General features: G+C 44.9%; 1 protein-coding gene across 1 annotated transcript in view; it reads right to left on the bottom strand.

Moving 5' to 3' along the window:
- kif26aa (kinesin family member 26Aa) overlaps positions 1 to 21,017 on the bottom strand; it is a 51,252-nt gene that overhangs the window by 22,120 nt on the left and 8,115 nt on the right. The window contains exons 3-5 of the mRNA XM_070926122.1: positions 19,526 to 19,972; positions 17,082 to 17,206; positions 3,714 to 3,906 (exon numbers count right to left, since the gene is read on the bottom strand). Of these exons, the coding sequence (XP_070782223.1) occupies positions 3,714 to 3,906; positions 17,082 to 17,206; positions 19,526 to 19,972 (765 nt within the window). The remainder of the gene's footprint in view (positions 1 to 3,713; positions 3,907 to 17,081; positions 17,207 to 19,525; positions 19,973 to 21,017) is intronic.

Below are 21,017 nucleotides of genomic sequence, written 5' to 3'. Positions count from 1 at the left end.
ACAAACAAAGTTTTTGACTTGAAGCTGAAAGTTATGAATCAGTCTGAGGTTTGTTAGAACACAAGCTGTTTATTATTTTGATTCATTAGTTTATTAAGACTTTATTATTTAGATTAATTAAACTGAACTAACGTCAGGAACAAAAGATCACGTTGATTTAGTTTCAGTGACCTGAGCTTCGTTTCACTTTAATATTTGAAAAGGTTTTGGTTTTATTTTCAGTCCTGTTGGTATAAACAGTATTTGACTGAATAAGAAAGAATCAAAGTTAACGTCAGGAAAGAAACAGTGAATTACACATTAATAATAGTTCAACACTAGAAATGTGAGCAGAGTGCTATCAGACTGCATTACTAACTTGACTTCACCTTCGGTCAGAAGCTTTTCTGTCTTCATGTTCAGAAACTCGTCCTCGTCTTGTTTTAAACTTCTTACATTCAGTCAAACTGCAGCATCCAATCAGAGCGAGCGCTTCGTCTCAGCTGATCACCCACACAGACAGCAGCCAGAGTCCACAGAGAAAAGACCGATTTTAATTCATCAATCTCAGCAGTTTCTCCTCGTTAACTTCTGTCTGTTCAGAGTGACGAAGAGCAGCTCTGAATGTTAATGAGGAAGATTAGAGTTCATCACGAGCTGCTGAACACGTTCTTCTTGTTCTGATGATTTAATCCAGTTTCAGCCCAAATGAGTTTCCACTCGTCTTTAATGAAAATCAATTCAGTAGAATCACCAACACTTCAGTGTTCAGCTGAAACTAAAGATTAATTTTGTTCTTCAACAGTTCAACAATCATCAGATTAAACAAACGAACACTTGGTTGGAATGAAATCTGAGTGCTGAATTATTGTAAATTGTATTTAAACAACCAGAGCCTTCAGTCTGTACAGCAGACGACACCCTCCTCATCCTCAGAGCCTCGACCCAATGAGGAGAACGAATGAGAGGATGAGAGAAGGGACATGAAGGCAGGAAATAAAGAACAATATAATGAAATGAAGCATCTAAAAAATAAAGATATAAAGATTGACTGTGCTGTGCTGCTCTCAGATCAGTGCACCAGTCTGTGACCTGCGAACGCTTTATGACCAACAAGCACCAATAAAACCAGGAGAGATTCACATGTTCACACCTTCTGTTGTTTCAGAACTCATTTCTGATGTTGAATATTTAAATCATTTCTATTTTACTGCATTTGATCGACAGTTTCATTGCAGCTTAATTAGGACCAACAATGACTGCAGTTATCATTGTCATCATTTACATTTATGGAAAGATTGTTTGGTTATTCTATCCTTTAAACTTGCAGTGTGACGGTCGGCAGGAACGAGTCCAACAGGAACGTTTTCATGGTGGGAAAAAGTGTCAAAACGTCCTCAGAGACTTCTCAAAGCTCCGGGAGGAGTGGGGGGGCATGGAGGCAGTGGGGGTGGGTTATGGTGTTGGTGGAAGTACATCAGGACTGGAGCAGACAGGAAGCTGTTTGTTCGGGTGGCAGCTGTCTTCAGGTCTGCGTTCAGTCACAGCTCCGGTGTGATGAAGCTCAGATAACTCTGCTTTGACTCCTGCAGGCAATCTGATCTCAGAGCAGCTCAGGACGCAGAACTGCAGAAACCTCTGTGATCAGCATTCAGGAGGTCTGAGCTGCAGCAGAACTCAGCCAGTCTCATTAAAATGCCGTTTTATTTCTTTTTCCTCATTAAGCGTTTCTGCTGCGGCGGCTCAGACGTCCGATTAGGAGGAGAAATAATCTGAAGGTTGACTGGTTGGATCAGAGATGAAGGAGAATCAGGCTGAACTCTGATCAGATCCCGAAGAGTCGAGATGGTTTCATGAAGACTTTAAAGCTGAACTACAGACCTGCAGTTAATCAGCAGCTGCAGATGGAAAATGTTTCGTCTTAAAGACCTGAGAGGTGACTTCAGGTACCAAAAGCTTTAATCTAAAGAGATCAGAGGGGCGAGAGAAGCTCTCAGTGAGACACTGATGCTGTGGTTTGTTTGTTTGTCGGCTTCACAGAAAACAAGGTCTGAACAAAGTCCAGAGAACCTGACTGAGACTCACTGAGGTCACTTCATCGGTTCAAACACAGTTTCATCCAGATTGTCGTTTCGTTTGTGATAATCTGAATATTTTTCCAATAACAGAAAGTAAAGAGGCGGTTTGAGAGAAAAAGCTGCTGGTTCTGCACCCGAGAAACCTGATCCCAGACCTCTGGATCACCATCATGGTCCTACAGAGCCAGCGAGCTCCAGCCTCAGCAGACTGTAGCGTCCGTCTGATGGAACAAGCAGCCATAAAGAAAACATGCAGATCTTTGAAGTTGATTAAGGGGAAACTTGAGGGGAGTCCGGTGCTGTCAGGAGGTGAACTGTGTGATTAAGGTCTTGTGGTCGAGACCTGCTGAGTCCAGTGTGTTGGGTGGGATGTAAAATCCACTGAGCGGCAGCAGCAGATCTGGCAACACGATCAGCTCTGACAGCCGAGTGTCTGATTAGCAGCCAGCAGCAGAGTGAGAGTCCAAACACAGAAACACGTCTGTCAACACATCACATGATGTCAGACACACACTGCCAGTCTGCTGCTAGCGCCCCCCACAGGCTGCAGAGGTCATTACAGACACAATCTGAGCAAACTGACGATTGATCTGTTCTTAGTGGTGGAGCTAAAAATGTAAAGTGTGTACTGCTGGGGGGCGCTAGAGGACACCTCCTGTAGTCATTCAAATCTAAAGTTCATCCTCTGGAGGTCAGGAACTGAAGATTTCATAATTTAAAAAGTGGCCCATTAGTGGCACAGGTCAGTGTCAAGTCAGAGGTTATTCAAATGTTTCCGGTTCATCCTCTGGGGGCTTTGGATTAGAGTCAAAAATCTTCATGAGACACATGTTGAATCGTTCAGTGTGACTTCCACGTCCAGAGGAGATCATCATCTCTGATGTCCATCAGAGTAATCAGATGCTGCAGAACCTGCCTGAGAATCTTCCTGTTTTAAAGTTTCCTTCAGTGTCTCAGTGATCAGTGATGGTTGTCTGTCCGTCCATGAGGACGCTGCAGACAGGAGCTGCTAACAGCTGATTCAGCTGCTGTGATGGAGACCACGTGACGATGGAAGAAACATTTTTGACTTCTTCTATTTTCAAGTCAAGCTGCTAAATGTGCTGATAAAATGCAGCAGAAGGAAACTCAGAGATCCAATTTAAAATACAAGGAGGTCATTAAACTACAGGAGGAGCAGCCAGTTCACAGAGAGACAGGAGGTCACTGTGGCTGTAATTATTACTGGGGGGGACAAACGACCCACATACAGACTATAATCACTGACCAGAGCAGGTGAGGTTAAAGTCAGCCCCCCCCCCCCCACAAACAGAAACAGTCTGATTGGAGGTTAAGAATAATTTGAAGTCTAGTTCTGGTTGTAAATATTATTTGGAAGTTTGAGCCACTGATGAAGGCCTGAATGTAAAACACAGTCTTGAACACAAAGACTCGTCTCGTCAATCAGCTCCTTCATCCTGAAACAGGAAGCTCCTTCATCCAGACGACCCACTGACCTCTCCCCGCCCACCGACCCCCCCACCACACATGTTTCCCACAACCTGCCGCCCCGCTGACATACCAAACTGGATTCATGAGATTCCAGCAGCCTGAGAACCAGCTGATCTGGACTCTGATCTACTGCAGAGCATTCTGGGTAACAACGCGACATCTTACCTTCCCCATCCCCGGCGTGTCCTTGACCTTTGACCCGGCCCGCAGGAGGCATGGCGGGACGGCGGGTGGGGAGAGCTGCAGGGCCCCGCTGAAGCCCCCGGTGTACAGCAGGGGCCCCGGGGCCTCACCGGGCGAGGAGGCGGGGCCGGGCTGGGACTTCTTCCTGCGGGACAGACTGAGCTTCTGAGCCGCCCTGAAGATAAAAACCACCAGAGACACAAAGACTCAGTCAGTTTATGTAGTTCTCTTCTGTCTGAAATCAGTGACTAAATCTGTCGCCGTCACCACAGGAAACTGTGGCGACGAAGGGTCAGTTACTCCAAACAGAGGGTCGAGTCGGGAAGTGTTCCTTCCTAATTCTACGTTCACAGTTTTATTTGTTCTTGAAACTGTCCTGGACAATGCAGCGATCCTACAGGTTCCTGTTCTCACCTCCAGCTTGAATTATTCGCTCTTTGTTTCTGAGATCGTCTTTTGGTTTTATGTCTGCAGGCTTCTTGTGCTTTTGACTTTTATCACAGAACCAGACATTTCTAATGCAGTCCTTAATCTGTAGTACTGAGGATTCAACTAGGAGAGTTTCCTGCTGATCCGGACTGTAGAAGAGCTCCAACATGGAGTCTAACATCATAAACTGACTTTCACTTCCGGAACCAGGGACAGCAGAAAGAGTGTTGGATCAATGGGGGGTCGAGGAGGCTCAAACTCAGATCTGACATCATTAGAGAAGATGAGGAAGTCTCCCTGCACTCCTCCTCCTCTTCATCCCCCCATCCTCCTCACTGAGTCCAATCAGAGGACAGAGCGTGTAATTACAGCTTCCATGAAGGACAGGAGAGCGCAGCCTGGGAATACACCGAGTGAGCGAGTGTGTGTGTGTAACATTCATCACCAACAAACTCTAGAAACAAAAACTGCAGCGCTGCAAGGTGAATGTGTAGGTGTGTGTGTGTGTGTGTGTGTGTGTGTGTGTGTGTGTTGGTAAAATGCTGACATTTACACTTCATTCATGGCAGCTGGGAGTGTGTTGATTTTAGCTCCTGCCTCCTCTTTATACTTCATCTCTTCTCTTCTTGATCATCACAATGATTTTTACCACATTATTAAACTGAACTATCTGGCCAAAAGTATGTGGACAGGGCTGTCCACAAGACAAGAACACACTCACAAATAGTCCAACACATGAAGTGGCTCAGGATCCCGAGCAACATAAATAAAAGGCCAATGAATATAAAAACTTTAACCATTAACAGATGAGAAAACATTGTTTTTACATTTGTTAATGTAGACAGATGTCAGTGTCAGAGACCTCAACCCCCTCCAGCACAAGTCAGACCTGCAGACCGGATCATTAACATCATTGAGGCTCCTAAAGCAGAGGGTCCAACTGCAGCCCTCACATCTAGAGACCTTCAGGTCTGCGAGCCAAAGCTGATGGCTTCCTGTCCAACAGGCTGCATGTCGTGAGACTCGCATCATACTGGGAGGTGTCTGTAATATACTGTCCCACCCGTTAATATCAGAAAACAGAAACGCTGTCAGTGTCACGCAACTCACAGCAGCACAAACTACATCCTCCACAATGATCTAACAGCTGAGTGAAGGATGAATAACTGTCATCACAGGACTGTTGGACTAGACTGACCTGGTCTGAGCCGTACCTAATAAACCGGCACACCCTGCTGTGAATTCATAGTGTGATGACTGTTCATCACTTCGTCTTCTACACTGTTCATGAAGTGCAAGCTGGACTTTCCCTCTCTGACTGACAGTTCACAATAAGCAGATGATATTTTGTGATCAATGAGCTGATGAAGAGTCTTCAGGGGGAAAGATGCAGACTCAAAGAGAAAGACAGAAAGCTTTTGTCAAGCTCTTGTTAAACTCCTGTTTCATGTGAGGCAGCGAGACTCAGATGGTTAATAATGTGACTGTAATATATTTAACGTCCTCGAATAGAAAGAGACCGCAGAGACTAATGAAAAGGGCAGCGACTTCCTTCACAAGTGTATGAAGCTACAATTCAAGTTTAAGATTTAGAATTACTTACTTTATAACCCAACGTTAAAGTTAACGTTCCCTTTGCTCCATGAATGAACTCACTTTATAGTTAAATCTTTCTCTGCTTTATTTCTTTCATCATTTAGTCGTCTTTTCTGTTCCTCTGCACACGTTAACCCTTAAATCTGAAGCTTGTTTGAGACCCTGATAAACTAAATGAAAGGAATCATATAACTGTATTTTGTATCAGTCAAAAAAGACATGAAAATAATTAAAATGAGGATTTTGTGGAGGAAACAGTGATACTCACAGTTCCTTCCAATCCATTATCTGCTCAGAGGTCTTTGCCTTGAAGAGGAACCAAATCCAAACTTGTTCTCATCCTCATTCACCATCGTAAAGGACCAGATTTAATCCAACAAGAAGGGAATCACAACTCTAAAGGAGGGAAATCTGAATAATATCACTGAGGCTGAGCGGTGACAGCAGTGAAAGTTGTGAAACATGGCAGCGAGAAAATCAGCACGCGGAGCCAGAAGTGATTCCGAAAATGTTTTCAGGACAACGTGAGTCACAGTTGAAGTAAACAGTAAACAGACCCTCAGACAGCCTGACAGAGGTTCAAGAAGAGTTTACATAGAGGTTTAGACCACCTGTCCCATCAAAAGTCCAAAACAAATGTGTTCTAGCGACAAGTATCCAAAGGTATCCAGTCAGAATCCATCAATATCAGATATAGAATTAGTTGTTCCAGGAGAGATAGTGATCCATTTCTTTTTGTCCAAATAACTTCTTTTCACCATCGTCAATCATTAGAGGCATTCTCACCAGACTCCTCAGGAAATGTGGGAGTTTTTTTTTCTTGGTTCGTCAATCAAATCTACTTCTACTTCTGCCAACAAACGTCCAACGGTCCGTCCATCCAGTGATAAAGTCTAAGTGACAGTTCTCACCAAACTCCTCAGGGAACGTCCAACAAAATCAATTAACTCCTAAAATACCAGTAAACTGAACAATCTATCAATAACTTCGGTTATCATCTGTAAAGGGACATCTGGGTGATTCGAGTCATACTCCAAGACTTTTTTGGTCCGTCAATCAAAACTACTCGTATCACTTTTTCCGTGTCAGCAAATGATCTGTTTGTCCGGCTGTGTCCTCTTTCCAGCTTCATTCTCACTATATGCCTGAGAGGATCTGGTTACTCAATGAAGAATAAGTATAATTAATAAATATATTCTTAAAATATCTGTAAACTGACGTCTCATCTTTCTGTACTACCTTCTGTTATCATCTGTAAAATGATGTCTGGGAGACGAAAGTAATTCTCTACCAAAGCCCTGAGGACGTATGGGAGTTTTCCAACATTTAGCTCGGCTCGTCAATCAAATCTATTTGTACGCACAGCGGTATCAATTCATCCTCAAGAGATAAGTCAACTCTGCATCCATCCACAGGTAACCTCTGTAAACCTTAGCAGTGATGTCTTGGGACATTTGAGGGTTTTTCAAGACCGTCTTAGTCTATCAATCAAAACTACTGCTATCACTTAAACTTTTACATATCAGTTAACGGTTTTTGTCCAGCTGTCCTCTTTTCAGAGTAATTCTTGCCAAATACCTTAAGTACTATGAGAGTTTTTCCAGGATTTCACTTCATCCGTTAATCACAAATCATCCAACAGTCCAAATACATCCTTAAAATATCAGTAAACTGGTCGTCCGCCCATCATGAACTCCTTTAATCCTCTGTGTGATTAGTGAGAGTCCTTCCCACCAAACTCCACAGGGAATTTGTTCATGCTATTCCAACAGGTTTCAGTCCATTCGTCAATCAAAACGATGACCGTATCACTTCATCCTTCACACATCAGGACACTCTCCCTCCGTCTGTCCGTCTGCGTCCTTGTGTTTCATCTCTGACATGAAGTCTGGTGGATCAGTCGGTCCGAGAGGCTGCAAGTTTTCAGGGAAAAATAAGTTGGTGTTGAAACATGACCCACAAAATAAGATAAGAGAGTGGGAGAGTCCGGCAGAGATTTAGTTTAGTTTGTCAACCTAGAAAAACACAATATCCATCCATGCGACTGCATCCTGGAGCCAGACGCTCCTGTAGCTCCTGTAGCTCCCGTTCGCCTCCTCTTCGCCTCCTCTTTCCGTCGTTATCCTTCACTTTCCTCGTTTTCTCTCTGCTACATTTTCTCATAACTGAACCTCCTTTTTCCCACTTGTTCTTTCTCCCTCTGCTGTTTTCCTGCCATTTGATCCCTTTTCCTCTTCCACCTACGTCTCCTCTTTCTTCTGTCTTTTCCACTTGCTCTTTCTGTCTCTTTTCTTTATCTTTATCTGTCCCTCTGTCCTCTCCGTGTCCTCTGTCCTCTATTATTTCCTTTAAATGTACCTCCTTTTGTCCATTTCTTTTCTTCCACCTGTTTTTCTTTCAGATTTTCTCCTCCTCTTCCACCTCTCCCTCCCTCCCTGCTCTCCTGTAGCTCCTCAGTCTGTCCCTGCAGTATCGCAATGCCTTTCCTCCCCACCCCTCCCTCCCTCCTGCCTCCTCCTCCTCCTCTTCCTCCTCCTCCAACTCTGGGGGAGAGAGAGCGGGATGAAGGGAAGCAGCAGCAGAGGAGGAATAAAGGATTAGAAACAAGAAGCAGAAATAAACGAGTGAATGAAGAGCGGGTGGATTCCTGCCTCTCGCTGATGTTGTTGCCGGGAAACACTGGCGATGCTCCAACCCCCCCCCCCGTACCTCCGTCCCTCCGTCCGTCTGCCTCACCCCCCCCCCCCCCTTCACAGCCCCGCCTCCTTGTCGTGTCGACACACAGCAGCCGTGAAAAACCACACACACACACACTTGACATGCTACATGAATACTTCATGAGATGACAGACACCCCCACTGCTCCCCACACATGCTAACACACACTAACACACATGCTAACACACACTCACACGCACTAACGTGTGTTAATGTGTGTTAGTGTGTGTGTTAGTGTGTGTGTTAATGTGTATGTTAGTGTGTGTGTGTTAGTGTGTATGTTAGTGTGTGTGTTAATGTGTGTTAGTGTGTGTGTTAGTGTGTGTGTTAGCATGTGTGTTAGTGTGTGTGTTAGTGTGTGTTAGCATGTGTGTTAGCGTGTGTGTTAGTGTGTATGTTAGTGTGTGTGTTAGTGTGTGTGTTAGCGTGTGTGTTAGTGTGTGTGTTAGCGTGTGTGTTAGCGTGTGTGTTAGTGTGTATGTTAGTGTGTGTGTTAGTGTGTATGTTAGTGTGTGTGTTAATGTGTGTTAGTGTGTGTGTTAGTGTGTGTGTTAGCATGTGTGTTAGTGTGTGTTAGCATGTGTGTTAGCGTGTGTGTTAGTGTGTATGTTAGTGTGTGTGTTAGTGTGTATGTTAGTGTGTGTGTTAATGTGTGTTAGTGTGTGTGTTAGTGTGTGTGTTAGCATGTGTGTTAGTGTGTGTTAGTGTGTGTGTTAGTGTGTGTTAGCATGTGTGTTAGCGTGTGTGTTAGTGTGTATGTTAGCGTGTGTGTTAGCGTGTGTGTTAGTGTGTATGTTAGTGTGTATGTTAGTGTGTGTGTTAGTGTGTATGTTAGTGTGTGTGTTAATGTGTGTTAGTGTGTGTGTTAGTGTGTGTGTTAGCATGTGTGTTAGTGTGTGTTAGCATGTGTGTTAGCGTGTGTGTTAGTGTGTATGTTAGTGTGTGTGTTAGTGTGTATGTTAGTGCGTGTGTTAGCGTGTGTGTTAGCGTGTGTGTTAGTGTGTGTGTTAGCGTGTGTTAGCAGACCCCCCCATCACTAACCAGGATATGTGCTAAGCTAGGCTAAACACTCTGGGACTCTTCATCCCTGTACTAAGACACACAGAGGACACCGATATCCATCTGGTACCGTATGTTCCCGTCACAGAGACGCCACATCACCAGATTCAGACTGTGGAAACTTCTTGTCCACATGAGGCAGGTTGGGGGTTAAAAAAGAAAATCAATAAATCAGTGTGATTGGACAGATTATGAGTGATCAGAGGAGCACATCAATACTGTATCATATCTGCAGAGAGCCAATCAGTGAGGACCCACAGATCCATATCCAGTCCAGTCCTGATCAATACCCTGAACCAGACACCGATCAATACGAGGTGAGCAGCCTGCGGGGATCTGTCAGAGTTAGCCTGCAGTTTGGATGAAAGGAAACTGATTCCAGATCAGTTTATCTTTTACTTATTAAAGTCATTTTTCAGATTCTGAACTGAGAATCTTTAAAATAACAAGCTGCAGTTTGAGTCACCATCTCAGACTCAAGGCCACTGTTGGAGATTTCAAGAATAAAGCCAACAACATGATATATATAAAATGTCACGAGAATTAAGTCTTAATATTAATAATATAATAAGAAGAATATTGATTAATGTGAAAAATCACAATTTATTATTGAGAACATGAGAACAGATCATTTTTGTTCAAGGTATCTTATCTTTTTTTGATTTGTAGTTCAGGGGCGGGGCCAGGAGTCCCCCCTGAAATCTGATTGGCCCCCAGAACCTCTCTATGAAGTGACCGTTAACATTTCTTGTTGGAAAGTTGATCTGCCACATAACAGACCGACAGACAGACCACTGCGGCGTTCCTCTTTCAGCCTGAAGACCTCTGTTGGGAATCGAACCCTCGACCATCACTAACTCACCTGGAAAAGGCTGGAAGTACTATGAGAATCAACACCATACAGCCCACGCTTCTGAGGGACAGGTTGGAGCGCAAAGGGGTGGACCAGCACCTCACAGCATGGACTCTGGACCACCTCACCAACCGACCACAGTACGTGAGGATATGGGACTGTGAGTCTGGCATGGTTGTCTGCATGGTCCTGGCTCCCTTCCTCTTCACCCTCTACACTGCAGACTTCACACACAACTCTGCTAGCTGCTACCTGCAGAACTTCTCTGATGACTCTGCATACAGAGAACTGACCCAGGACTTTGCGGAACCGCCTCCACATCAATGTGGGGAAAACCAAATAGATGGTGGTGGACTTCCGCCGGTGCAAACGCACCCCTCCCACACCAGTGAACATCCCGGGAATGGACATCAAGATGGTGAAATCTTACGAGTACCTGGGTGTTCACCTGAACAATAAACTGGACTGGATAGAGCAGACTCTATGTGCAGTACAGTCCCTTTACCTTCTTATGTGTCTATTGCACTGTCCTGTACGCTGCTGGAACAATGCAAATGTCCTCGCTGAGGGATTAATAAAGGATTATCTTATCTTATCCTAATACATCCCCACAGCAGTGAGAGGAGGGCAGCAGGCTGCCCAGGGACAGCTGAGCAACAACGTGACCCACGTCTAGAAACAGACTCCGAGAGTCCAGCGTCCTGCTGAGACGGAAACCTGGACGTTTTATTTCCAGACAGAAAGCAGGAAACTGAAGCTGCTGCTTCTCTAATTCACTGCTGACTGGAAGACATCCACCTGAAGATGTCCGCCTGAAGATGTCCTCCTGAAGACTACCAACTGAAGATGTCCGCCTGAGGACTACCAACTGAAGACGTCCAACTGAAGACTACCGCCTGAAGATGTCCGCCTGAAGACGTCCACCTGAAGATGTCCACCTGAAGACGTGGACCTGTGTTTCAGTGTAAAGACAGATTAATTTTCACAGGCCGGTGTCCTTTGAATCAGGTTCATATTGGACGGTTTTGGTCCACGTTGGACTCTTAATGCAACAGACCAGAAACATCTGACTTTTATGACCACAATTGTCCCCTAACCTGAAACCTTGTCAGGTGGAGATGTTTTAGAAAGAGAGAATTTAAAAAATGTTAGAATTCTACGTAAAAAAACATGCTGGTGAAGAACATAATCTGTGTTTTTTTAAAATCTTCCAACATGAACAGGTTTGATTTTCAGTCCTGCAGTGTGTCCATCTGTCCATCCAATATTTTGACAACAGTCAAACTCCTGTCTGCCTTGTGGAGAAGCATGAAGTATATCCACGTGTCCAAGTGGATTCAATCCAACGATGATCTGAACTCTGTTGACTGGGACTGATTCAGTGATTAAAGACACAGACGACTTCTTTTAGAACAAAGCGGGTGAAACCAGAATGATTTACACTTCATGTGTCTCTACCTCTCTGCTGCTCTGAGTTCAGTCTGATTTACATTCTTGTAACTTCTCAAAGTCAGCAGCAGCTCTGACTTGTGTTTCACTGACATCAGACCCTGCATGGTTAACAAGCCTCCGTGTTGCTGTTAGGAGCCATTTCCAGGTCATATTTTGGTGCATTGCTGCAGTACATTCAGGGAGGAAACCACAGACTGATGCAGAGAATCTGTTTGGTCTCACAGATTCAGGAGAGACGCTCTTCAGTCCAGGAAGTCGATAGAAAAGCTCGGCCGGAAGCCAGGAATCCACTTTGGGGAACTCGACCCTCCTCAGTGGGGAGATGGATTCAATGTTCAGTTCATTTTGGGGTTTTTTACTGGTGGAAGTTTGAAACCAGAACTATTCATTCTCATTTTAACCAACAACAAGCTCAAAAGGGCTGTAACCCCCCCCCCCACACACACACACACAGACAGAACCCCCGTCTGAAGGGGGCTAAAGACTCAGTTTACACCAAAACACACAGACGGACAAAGTGAACTTCAAAGTAAAAGCTGAGCCCTCAGTATTATCTGCCAGGCTCCTGTAACACCTGTCAGACTACATATAATGTCTCTGAACTCTGACCTGACTGACACCTCCAGACCCCCAGACCTTCAGACCTCCAGACCTCTGTCACAACCATCCTGACGGAGCTCACTCCATCCTCTGAATTATGGACAACTTCTTCTTCTCTTCCCTCCTTGAAGCTGAATGTGAGATGAGCTTGGTGGGGGGGGTCTCTGTTTCATGTGAGAAGACACTTTAATATGTTGAAGGTCTCAGACAGAGAGAGCTCTTCCTCTCCTGAGTTAAGACCAGATGAAGGCCTGTGAGGGTTTTCCTTTTGTTCAAAGGCACTCCACCCTCCTCTTCGTCCCCTGTGCTCTCTGTACCATGAACAGCATGCAGCAGCTAATGCATACCCTATCAGATGGGGGGGGGGGTGACTTTGCCTCTGTGGGGGTTTGTCACTTATAATTACAACCGAAGCCCAGCAGCTTCCACACAGAGACGTGGTGAGATGTCAGCTGACACCTCCCAACACCCCCAGTAACCCCTGACCCCCCCCATACTGACGAGCTGTGACAGCTGTTTTCATGTTGTTTCACTGCAAATGAATGTTAGCTGCAGCAGCCGGATGGCGAGCGGATGTTTTGTTGCAGCGACGCATGGATCCATCAGGAGCTGCCCCCCAGTGAGGCTCCATGCCTGGGTTGGCTGTGAGGGGGGCCATACATTTTAAAAGAGTACTTCACTTCCTTAACATTATCAGACTCACGATGGACAGTTTAAAAAACAGAATGTGACAGCAGCAGACGTATCGTACAGGCGGGGGGCCATATTCAGAGTCGCACAAGTAGAATCTGTTCATTTGTTTGTGTTGTGATATTTCTACAACTAATGAACCCAAAAGAATCATCCAAACATCTTCAGAACATACTTCGTGTTCAAAGTGAAGTTATGGGGCAGAAAAGGGTCAATAAAAAGCTTTTTTCTGATCGTCTCATCGTCTGCAGCTCCACTAAACTGTTTCTGTTTCAGTTCTCAGAGGGGATTGTGGGATTTCTCTGCAAACTGACTAACAGATGGAGTGAAATCATCGCTGGCTGTCATATTGTAATAACCCCCAGTCGCCTGGTAGCGTTTTCATATTTCTGTTAATGCGGTCGTCCCCTGTTGAATCTCCAACTGTCGCCTTCTTACTGTTTGTTGGCAGGAAGCCTGAACTGTTTCAGTCTCTGGCATCTTTCCATATTCAGCGTTTCCTTTTTTTGACTCAGTTTCTTCTGCTGCTGCATAAAGACTGACATTTATCTTTTCACTTATTTTCCATCATTAACTCACTGGATTATGATGTTTACATCTTGTTTTAAAGAAGCGTCCTGCTGGTTTTCCAGTTTGCTTCTTATTCCTGAGGTTATTTTGATGTTAGCATCACGTAAACATGCAGGTTTGAACAGAGACTGATCTGAAAACTGACGGGATGGTATAATCTGGAACATTATAGAATCAAAGCTCACTTTGTAGTTGTTGGTCTTCTGTAGGAAAAGCTTTTCATTATCTTAACCTTCATTTTGTCAGACTGACTGTCCTCCTGCAGCCTGTTGGAGTTCAGACTCGCAGAGACAAGAGACAAATCACGTTTGACTAAGTTTAAACAGCGGTGTGATTGTTCTAATTTCAGCTACAGGAGCCTGGAAGGGCCCCACCAGCAGATGATGGAGCAAAAGGAAGATAAAGTATCTCTACTGTATCCACCTCCATCTTTACATTAACACCTCATGTTTATGCAAATACTGTTCAAATCCACAGAAGCATCTCAGTGACTCAGTGACAGACTTCAGTCAAAGTACACACAGTGAACACAGCTACAGTCGCTACCACATAGTTACAGTTTATAAAGAGGTAAGTAGACTTAAATAAACAGAAAGCGTAGCAGTTACTGTGGATCTGTTTCATTCAATTTGTTGAGGATTTAGTTCTACTTCAGTCTCAGAACTGAACCACCAGTGAATCAGCAAAACACTTAAAGTTCAGAGTAAAACCTCCACAGAAGTTTGTCTCCACATCCAACTTTTTTAATTTGACCTCTTCTAAAACAGAGATGACAGCTGCAGTAAAACATCCTGAAGCTGCTGACTGCTGGCTGAGCTCACAGTCCTGCTGACTGCTGGCTGAAGATTATTACAAACTAAAACCAAACTTCCGCCAACAACAGACTGTACATTACAAATGTACAGTATCTTTGTATGTTGAAAGAGTCTGTGCGTGCAAACATTCATAATCAGTGGTGGAAAGTACACGTTTCCATGTGACGTCAGTATCATGAATTTCATTGAAAGGTTTATGTGTGAAGTGGCTTTTAAAGTTGTTTGGCTCTTTGAACAAAGAGAACAAACTGCAGGATGCAGTGCAATCATTTCTGACTTCAAGAGGAAATGAAATAAAACTCGGATCTTCACATTCTGACTGCACACTGCAACCTCACACTGCTCAATACTGCAACCACTGTTACACACTGCAGCGTCACACTGCAACCTCACTGCTGAACACTGCAACCTCACACTTCAACCTCACACTGTTACACACTGCAACATCAAACTGCAAAACACTGCAACCACTGTTACACACTGTAACCTCACCTCGCTAAACACTGCAAACCCACACTGTAGTGTCACACTACTAAACATTACAACCTCACACTGCAACCTCACACTGCTCAATACTGCAACCACTGTTACACACTGCAGCGTCACATTGCAACCTCACTGCTGAACACTGCAACCTCACACTGCAACCTCACACTGCAGCATCAAACTGCAAAATACTGCAACCACTGTTACACACTGTAACCTCACCTCGCTAAACACTGCAAACCCACACTGTAGTGTCACACTGCTAAACACTACAACCTCACACTGCTCAATACTGCAACCACTGTTACACACTGCAGCGTCACACTGCAACCTCACTGCTGAACACTACAACCTCACACTGCAACCTGTGTGTGTGTTACTGTGTGACTGTGTGTGTGTGTGTTACTGTGTGTTAGTGTTACTGTGTGTGTGTGTGTGTGTGTTACTGTGTGTGTGTGTGTGTGTGTGTGTTACTGTGTGTGTGTGTGTGTGTGTGTGTGTGTTACTGTGTGTGTGTGTGTGTGTGTGTGTGTGTTACTGTGTGTGTGTGTGTGTGTGTGTGTTAGTGTTACTGTGTGTGTGTGTGTGTGTGTGTGTGTGTTACTGTGTGTGTGTTACTGTGTGTGCGTGCTCTGCATGGAGCTGCAGGCTCATCGAGCCTTCAAATATCTTCAGATAAAAGCCGAGTGACTCTGCTGCCTCCCCTCAGCCCTCACCATCCTCTGACAGATGCATGCTGGGAAGTCATTGAAGTGAATGCTGGGTAATACCAACCCTGAGACTCGTCTGAAGGTGTTTGAATGGGCTGGAGCTTCTGGAGGAGTCGAAGAAATGCTTTACTTACTGCTTTATGTCAGAGATGAATTTATACAGTAGGTTTTTAAAGCTACTGCAGCACCAGGTGCCTCCCACAGGTGCTCTGTCACTCATCTCACCTGTTCAGACCCTCATCAGGGCTGCATACTGTTGGGACGAGACAACTTACCCCTTTATGATTCCTCAGACAGGATTAATATCTGTGTGGGATGTTGAGTCATTTTAATATCCCATTTGCTGGCAAATGATTTTAATCCAGACCCGAGTCCTCATGAAAATGAATATGTACTCACCTGCACACAGACAGGTGCATAAGAATGTTGGGAAGCCCCAGAGTCGAATCACTGCACTTTTTATTGTTATTTTTTCTTCTTTGCTGCGTCGTCATACAGAGAGCAGTGCAGGAAAACAACCTGGAGGTCTGAAACTGTACGAACTGTGACGGAAACAGAGCAGAGCGTCTGGTTTCTGTTCTCAGTTTAGTTTTTGGGCTGAACTTCCCTCGATGCCGTCTGCCCTTCCCGACTGTCAGACAGACTGTGGACTCGTCTGACATACTGTTTCACTGGACCTGCCTGCGTCTCACAGCTGAACAGAAATGTGAAGTGGATCATCATCAGACAACACGTGACACACTATCAGTTATTCAGCACCAATAAACCAGCAGACAAACGGAGCCGAAAACCCTCCTGAACCCCGGAGACCTTGCTGCTCCGCTGCTCTCTGACAGCTCCAACCACTCAAACCAGATACAAATAGGAAACCTGCCAATTACATTCTGCACTTGACTTTTGAACCGTGTTCTCACAACTGGATCTGGAGCAGGACGGATGGGATGAACTTACATGAAACCTTTTATTGATCCCTGAGGGGGAATTCATGAGATTCAGTCTCTTTCTGAGAGCAGACAAGTTCCCTCACAGTGAAAGTACCTTCACATCCAAACTTTAACCTTTTGAAGTTTCCTTAAAATATCTCTAAAGTAGAGACGAATATGATGCTTGAAATATTCAAATGGAAGACTTCATGTTTATGTCGTCATTGTTCTACAGAAATATTATAAATATTATAAATATTATACATATCGAATATAGTCTGCTGCAGCATTTGAGACACATTTCCCCCAAAATGCTACCTGACGGGTTTGGGATCTTTACAAACTGTAATTTAAAATAAAGACAAGTATTATTATTATTAGTATTATTATTATAATGGCTTGAGGATGAAGACCTTGGTTAAAGGTTTGAGGAGGGTTGCGTTCACTGACCTGATGAAGAAGGCAGCTGCAGCAGACGGTGGTTGGCTGGTTTGGGTGGCGATGCTGTGAGCTGCTGGTTTGACGTCCTGAGTCGAACTCTTCATGGTCACATAGACACCATCTGAAGTCAAACCCTGACAGACAAGACGCAGGGGTCAAACCCAACTAAAAACTCTTTGCTGTGCATTAAGACATGCGACGGGAGCAGTGCTGACAATGCTGTCGTTAGGATCGATACCGGGGATTAATAAAGGTTCGAGCTGGAAGATAAAGTTGTGAAGTAGGAAAAAATAAAAATAAAGACATCATCAGCACAGACACTCATGTCTCTCCTGGATCACTCAGGTTCATGTTCTGACCTCCAGTTAGATTATCTTCACTTTGATTCTGAACACGTCACCATGGTTACTGAATTCATCCAAAACTGATCCAGGATCAGAAACTGAATTAAGTGAAGCTGCAGATTGTAATATATTTCGGTCTGCTGAATATTTTGAAATGTGGTTTTGAAGGAACAGGCCAGATCTCTGTGTCCAGGGCAGAGACAGCTCCAGGGTGTGTTTAGCCTAGCTTAGCACAAAGACTGGAAGCAGGGGGAAACTGCTAGCCTAGCTCCACCAAAAGAGAACAAATCCACCTTTTACAACTTTAAAGCTCAATGATTACAGTCTGTCCTGATTCCACCTTTAGAGAAACTCCTCACACTTCTGTACACCTTTTTTATTCAGTGGATTTCCGTCTCTGTTGATGTCTTACTTCATCGTCAGGTACATTATTTATGCCCTTGAATAAATAGTTTATTTTGAACAGGATTTCTCTCTCCTGAAGTCTCGTTGCTTTGTTAAAAACTGTAGATTAACATCCTCTAACGGGGACGAGGCCAGATCAGATCCCAGAGGAGAAGCTGCAGCAGGAAAACATGGTTAGCTTGACGCTCCATTAGCTGCAGGAGGAGGAAGCTCTGGATGAGGAGGTCATTAAGTAATTAGCTCTGGTCATTAACCGGATCGCTGGCATCCAAACTTCCTGTTCTGCTCTGTCACAATATGGCTGCTGAGTCAAGAACTGAAGGTTTCCGGCTCACTGTGGCTAATGGCTAATCCTGCTGGGCCACGCTAATGACCAGAGAACACAGAGGGCTCGTTGCTCTGTCAGAATTTAACTGACAGTGAGTTTCAAATATTTTGTAATATTTCATCACACAGTATTATAATTTGTGTGTGTGTGTGTGTGTTACTGAATTATATTTGACTGGTGTTTTTATGATGAGTTTAATTGTAAAAACAAGGCTGTACATCAGTTTTAGAGCATTACAATTCAAATTCACATCAATGTATTAGTTTATTAATCGTATTCATGAGGTTATGAATCATATGATTTTTGTTGTTGAGTCTGTCCTTGTTCTGTCAGGACACAAGCTGCTTCCTACCCTCCCTCTTCTTTTCCTCTTTTCTGCATCTCTGGGCTGAGATCCGCGGCCTGGTTACAGTGGATTACCGTGTTAACAGGAAGCGGTAAACGGGGAGTCCATTATTCAGCTGTTTGACTGGGACACGCTCTGCCAGCTAACAGGATTACACAGAGTGCTGCCGGCAGGACAAGTCCACCACCAGAGCAAAACCACTAAGACACAAACCAGAGCCGAGAGACATGGAACATGGACACGTTTGGTCTGGTTTGGTCTTTAGGAAGAGAAAGTGTCTGTTCTGGTTCTGTGGTGTGTGGTGTTTGTTCTGGTTTCGCTTAGCTTAGCTTGGTTTGTTTTCAATTTAGTTTGATAAATTTTGGCTTGTTTGGTAGATTGTGAATCAGCTCTTTAGGCTTTTGCCAAACTGCAGATTGTGTCATCTCCCTCTTGGCTGCAGGCAGAATAATCAGCTTAGTGCCACCTGTTCCTGGTCCTGGTTCTGTTCCTGGTCCTGGTTCTGGTCTCTGCAGACACAGTTTCATCTCTGAAGTGAAAACCTGCAGCTCATTTAAAGCTTCTCTAAAGGAAGAAACGACTGAAACACGACGGTACATTTGTTTTTTTAACAATTACAACCAAGAAATGTACTGAATGGGACAACAGAGAGACAGACAGAGACAGACAGAGACACAGAGGGACAGACAGAGACAGACAGAGAGAGAGACACAGAGAGACAGACAGAGACAGACAGACAGACAGAGAGACAGACAGACAGACAGAGACAGACAGACAGAGACAGAAAGACAGACAGACAGAGACAGACAGAGACACAGAGGGACAGACAGAGACAGACAGAGACAGAGAGAGACAGACAGAGACAGAAAGACAGAGAGACAGACAGACAGAGACAGACAGACAGACAGACAGAGACAGAAAGACAGACAGAGAGAGACAGAGACCTCCCTTCCTTCCTTCCTTCCTTGTTTCCTTCCCTCCCTCCTCCTACCTGAGACCCTTTACATGCAGTTTGTCCCTCCCTGCTTACCGTTCTGTGTTGGGGTTCAGGTCTGCAGCAGGAGACTCTCCACACTCCCTCCAGGTAGTGTTGTGCGTTCAGGGGGAGGGGTGTGACTGTGGCCAGCCCTTTGGCCCCGCCCCCACCCAGGTAGGTGCTCTGAACTCCGCCCCATCTCCACGGAGTCCCGCCCCCCTGCTGCTCCTCATACGACCATCTCTGCTGCTTCAGCGGCAGCTTGTCGCCCCCCCAGCTGCTGTTTGAGGCCGGGCGGGAGTTAGTGGTGGGCGGTGGTACACTGGGGCGAGGCGTCATGTCCCTGCTGATGCCCAGAGCACGACGCAGAGCGAGACGTCTCAGCTGGTGGAAGGAGGCGCTGCAGACGTCACAGCGAGTGTCCCCTAAAGCATGGCGGCCACGAGGAGGCCACTGGAGGCGCTGGAGCTTATCCAAGAGGAAGGAGGCGTAGGCCGGGTCCTGAAGGGGGCGGGAGGACAGTTTAAAGACCATTAAACATTTTCAACGTCAGAAGTTGAAGCTGACACAATAACAACAGAAACAGTCAAGTGAAAGAACATCCAAAACTTGCATCAATTAGTATTATTTGATGTTTGCGTTGGACGGAGAGATCTGCTGAACAGTACACAGCAGTACACACTAGTCAGTGGAAACAGAGTTAAACTGCACTGAGGTCAGTTTCCGAGACATCCTGCAGAAACATTCTGAATATTTCTGACGCTGTTAAAGAGACGTCCACTCTGGCGTCAGTGTTTCCTACAGATACACAGACCAGTTAGAAACCAGTGTGTTCTGGAGTCCAGCAGCTCCAAACACATATAAACACTTTCATGTGTTGTTCGACCTTTTGATCCACAGAAGAGACCAGGATCATGCCTGCAGTCAAAAGGGTTTTAGGCTGCTGCTGACCTGAAGGATCCTGAAGGACCTTGAAGGATGAACTCTTCATTCACCACTTTTCTTCTTGGTTCTGATGTTGTATGTGTCGGATTTATGGTCACATTCATAAACTGAATGTAAAGAAAGTGGAAACATCCTCAGAGTCGCAGAACACAAACGTTTGAGGAATAAAAAGTAATAAAATGAAGATTTCATCCATCGATGAAGACGTGTAAAAACTAACCTGTGAGCTCCAAACGGCTCAGAGTCTCGTTGATCCTCTAGTTTTATAATCCTGAAGCTGCTCCAACTCTCGACCACCTGACTCCAGACCAGCATTCTGGTTCTTTCTGCCTTCAGACGTCAGGTTTGTAAATCTCGGTCTATTCATGGTGGAGACAGCAGGGCGTCACGGCAGCTGGAGGCAACAGCAACTTCTCCTCCTTCAGTCTGAACTCTGATCCAATCAGCTGAAACTGTGCCCCTTTCTTTCACAGGATGAAGATCAGAGATCCTCTTCACCAGACACTCAACATAAGCAGTCATTTCAAAGTTAACATGTCGGTGACCTCTGCTGGCGAACAATGACTCAGACTTATAAGAGCTGTCAGCTGAGACCTGATCC

The sequence above is a fragment of the Enoplosus armatus genome, chromosome 19 (genome assembly GCF_043641665.1).
Source record: "Enoplosus armatus isolate fEnoArm2 chromosome 19, fEnoArm2.hap1, whole genome shotgun sequence".
In the NCBI taxonomy this organism is placed as follows: Eukaryota; Metazoa; Chordata; class Actinopteri; order Centrarchiformes; family Enoplosidae; genus Enoplosus; species Enoplosus armatus.
The sequence above is the reverse complement of the archived record's forward strand: the minus strand, read 5'-3'. Positions and strand labels throughout refer to the sequence as shown.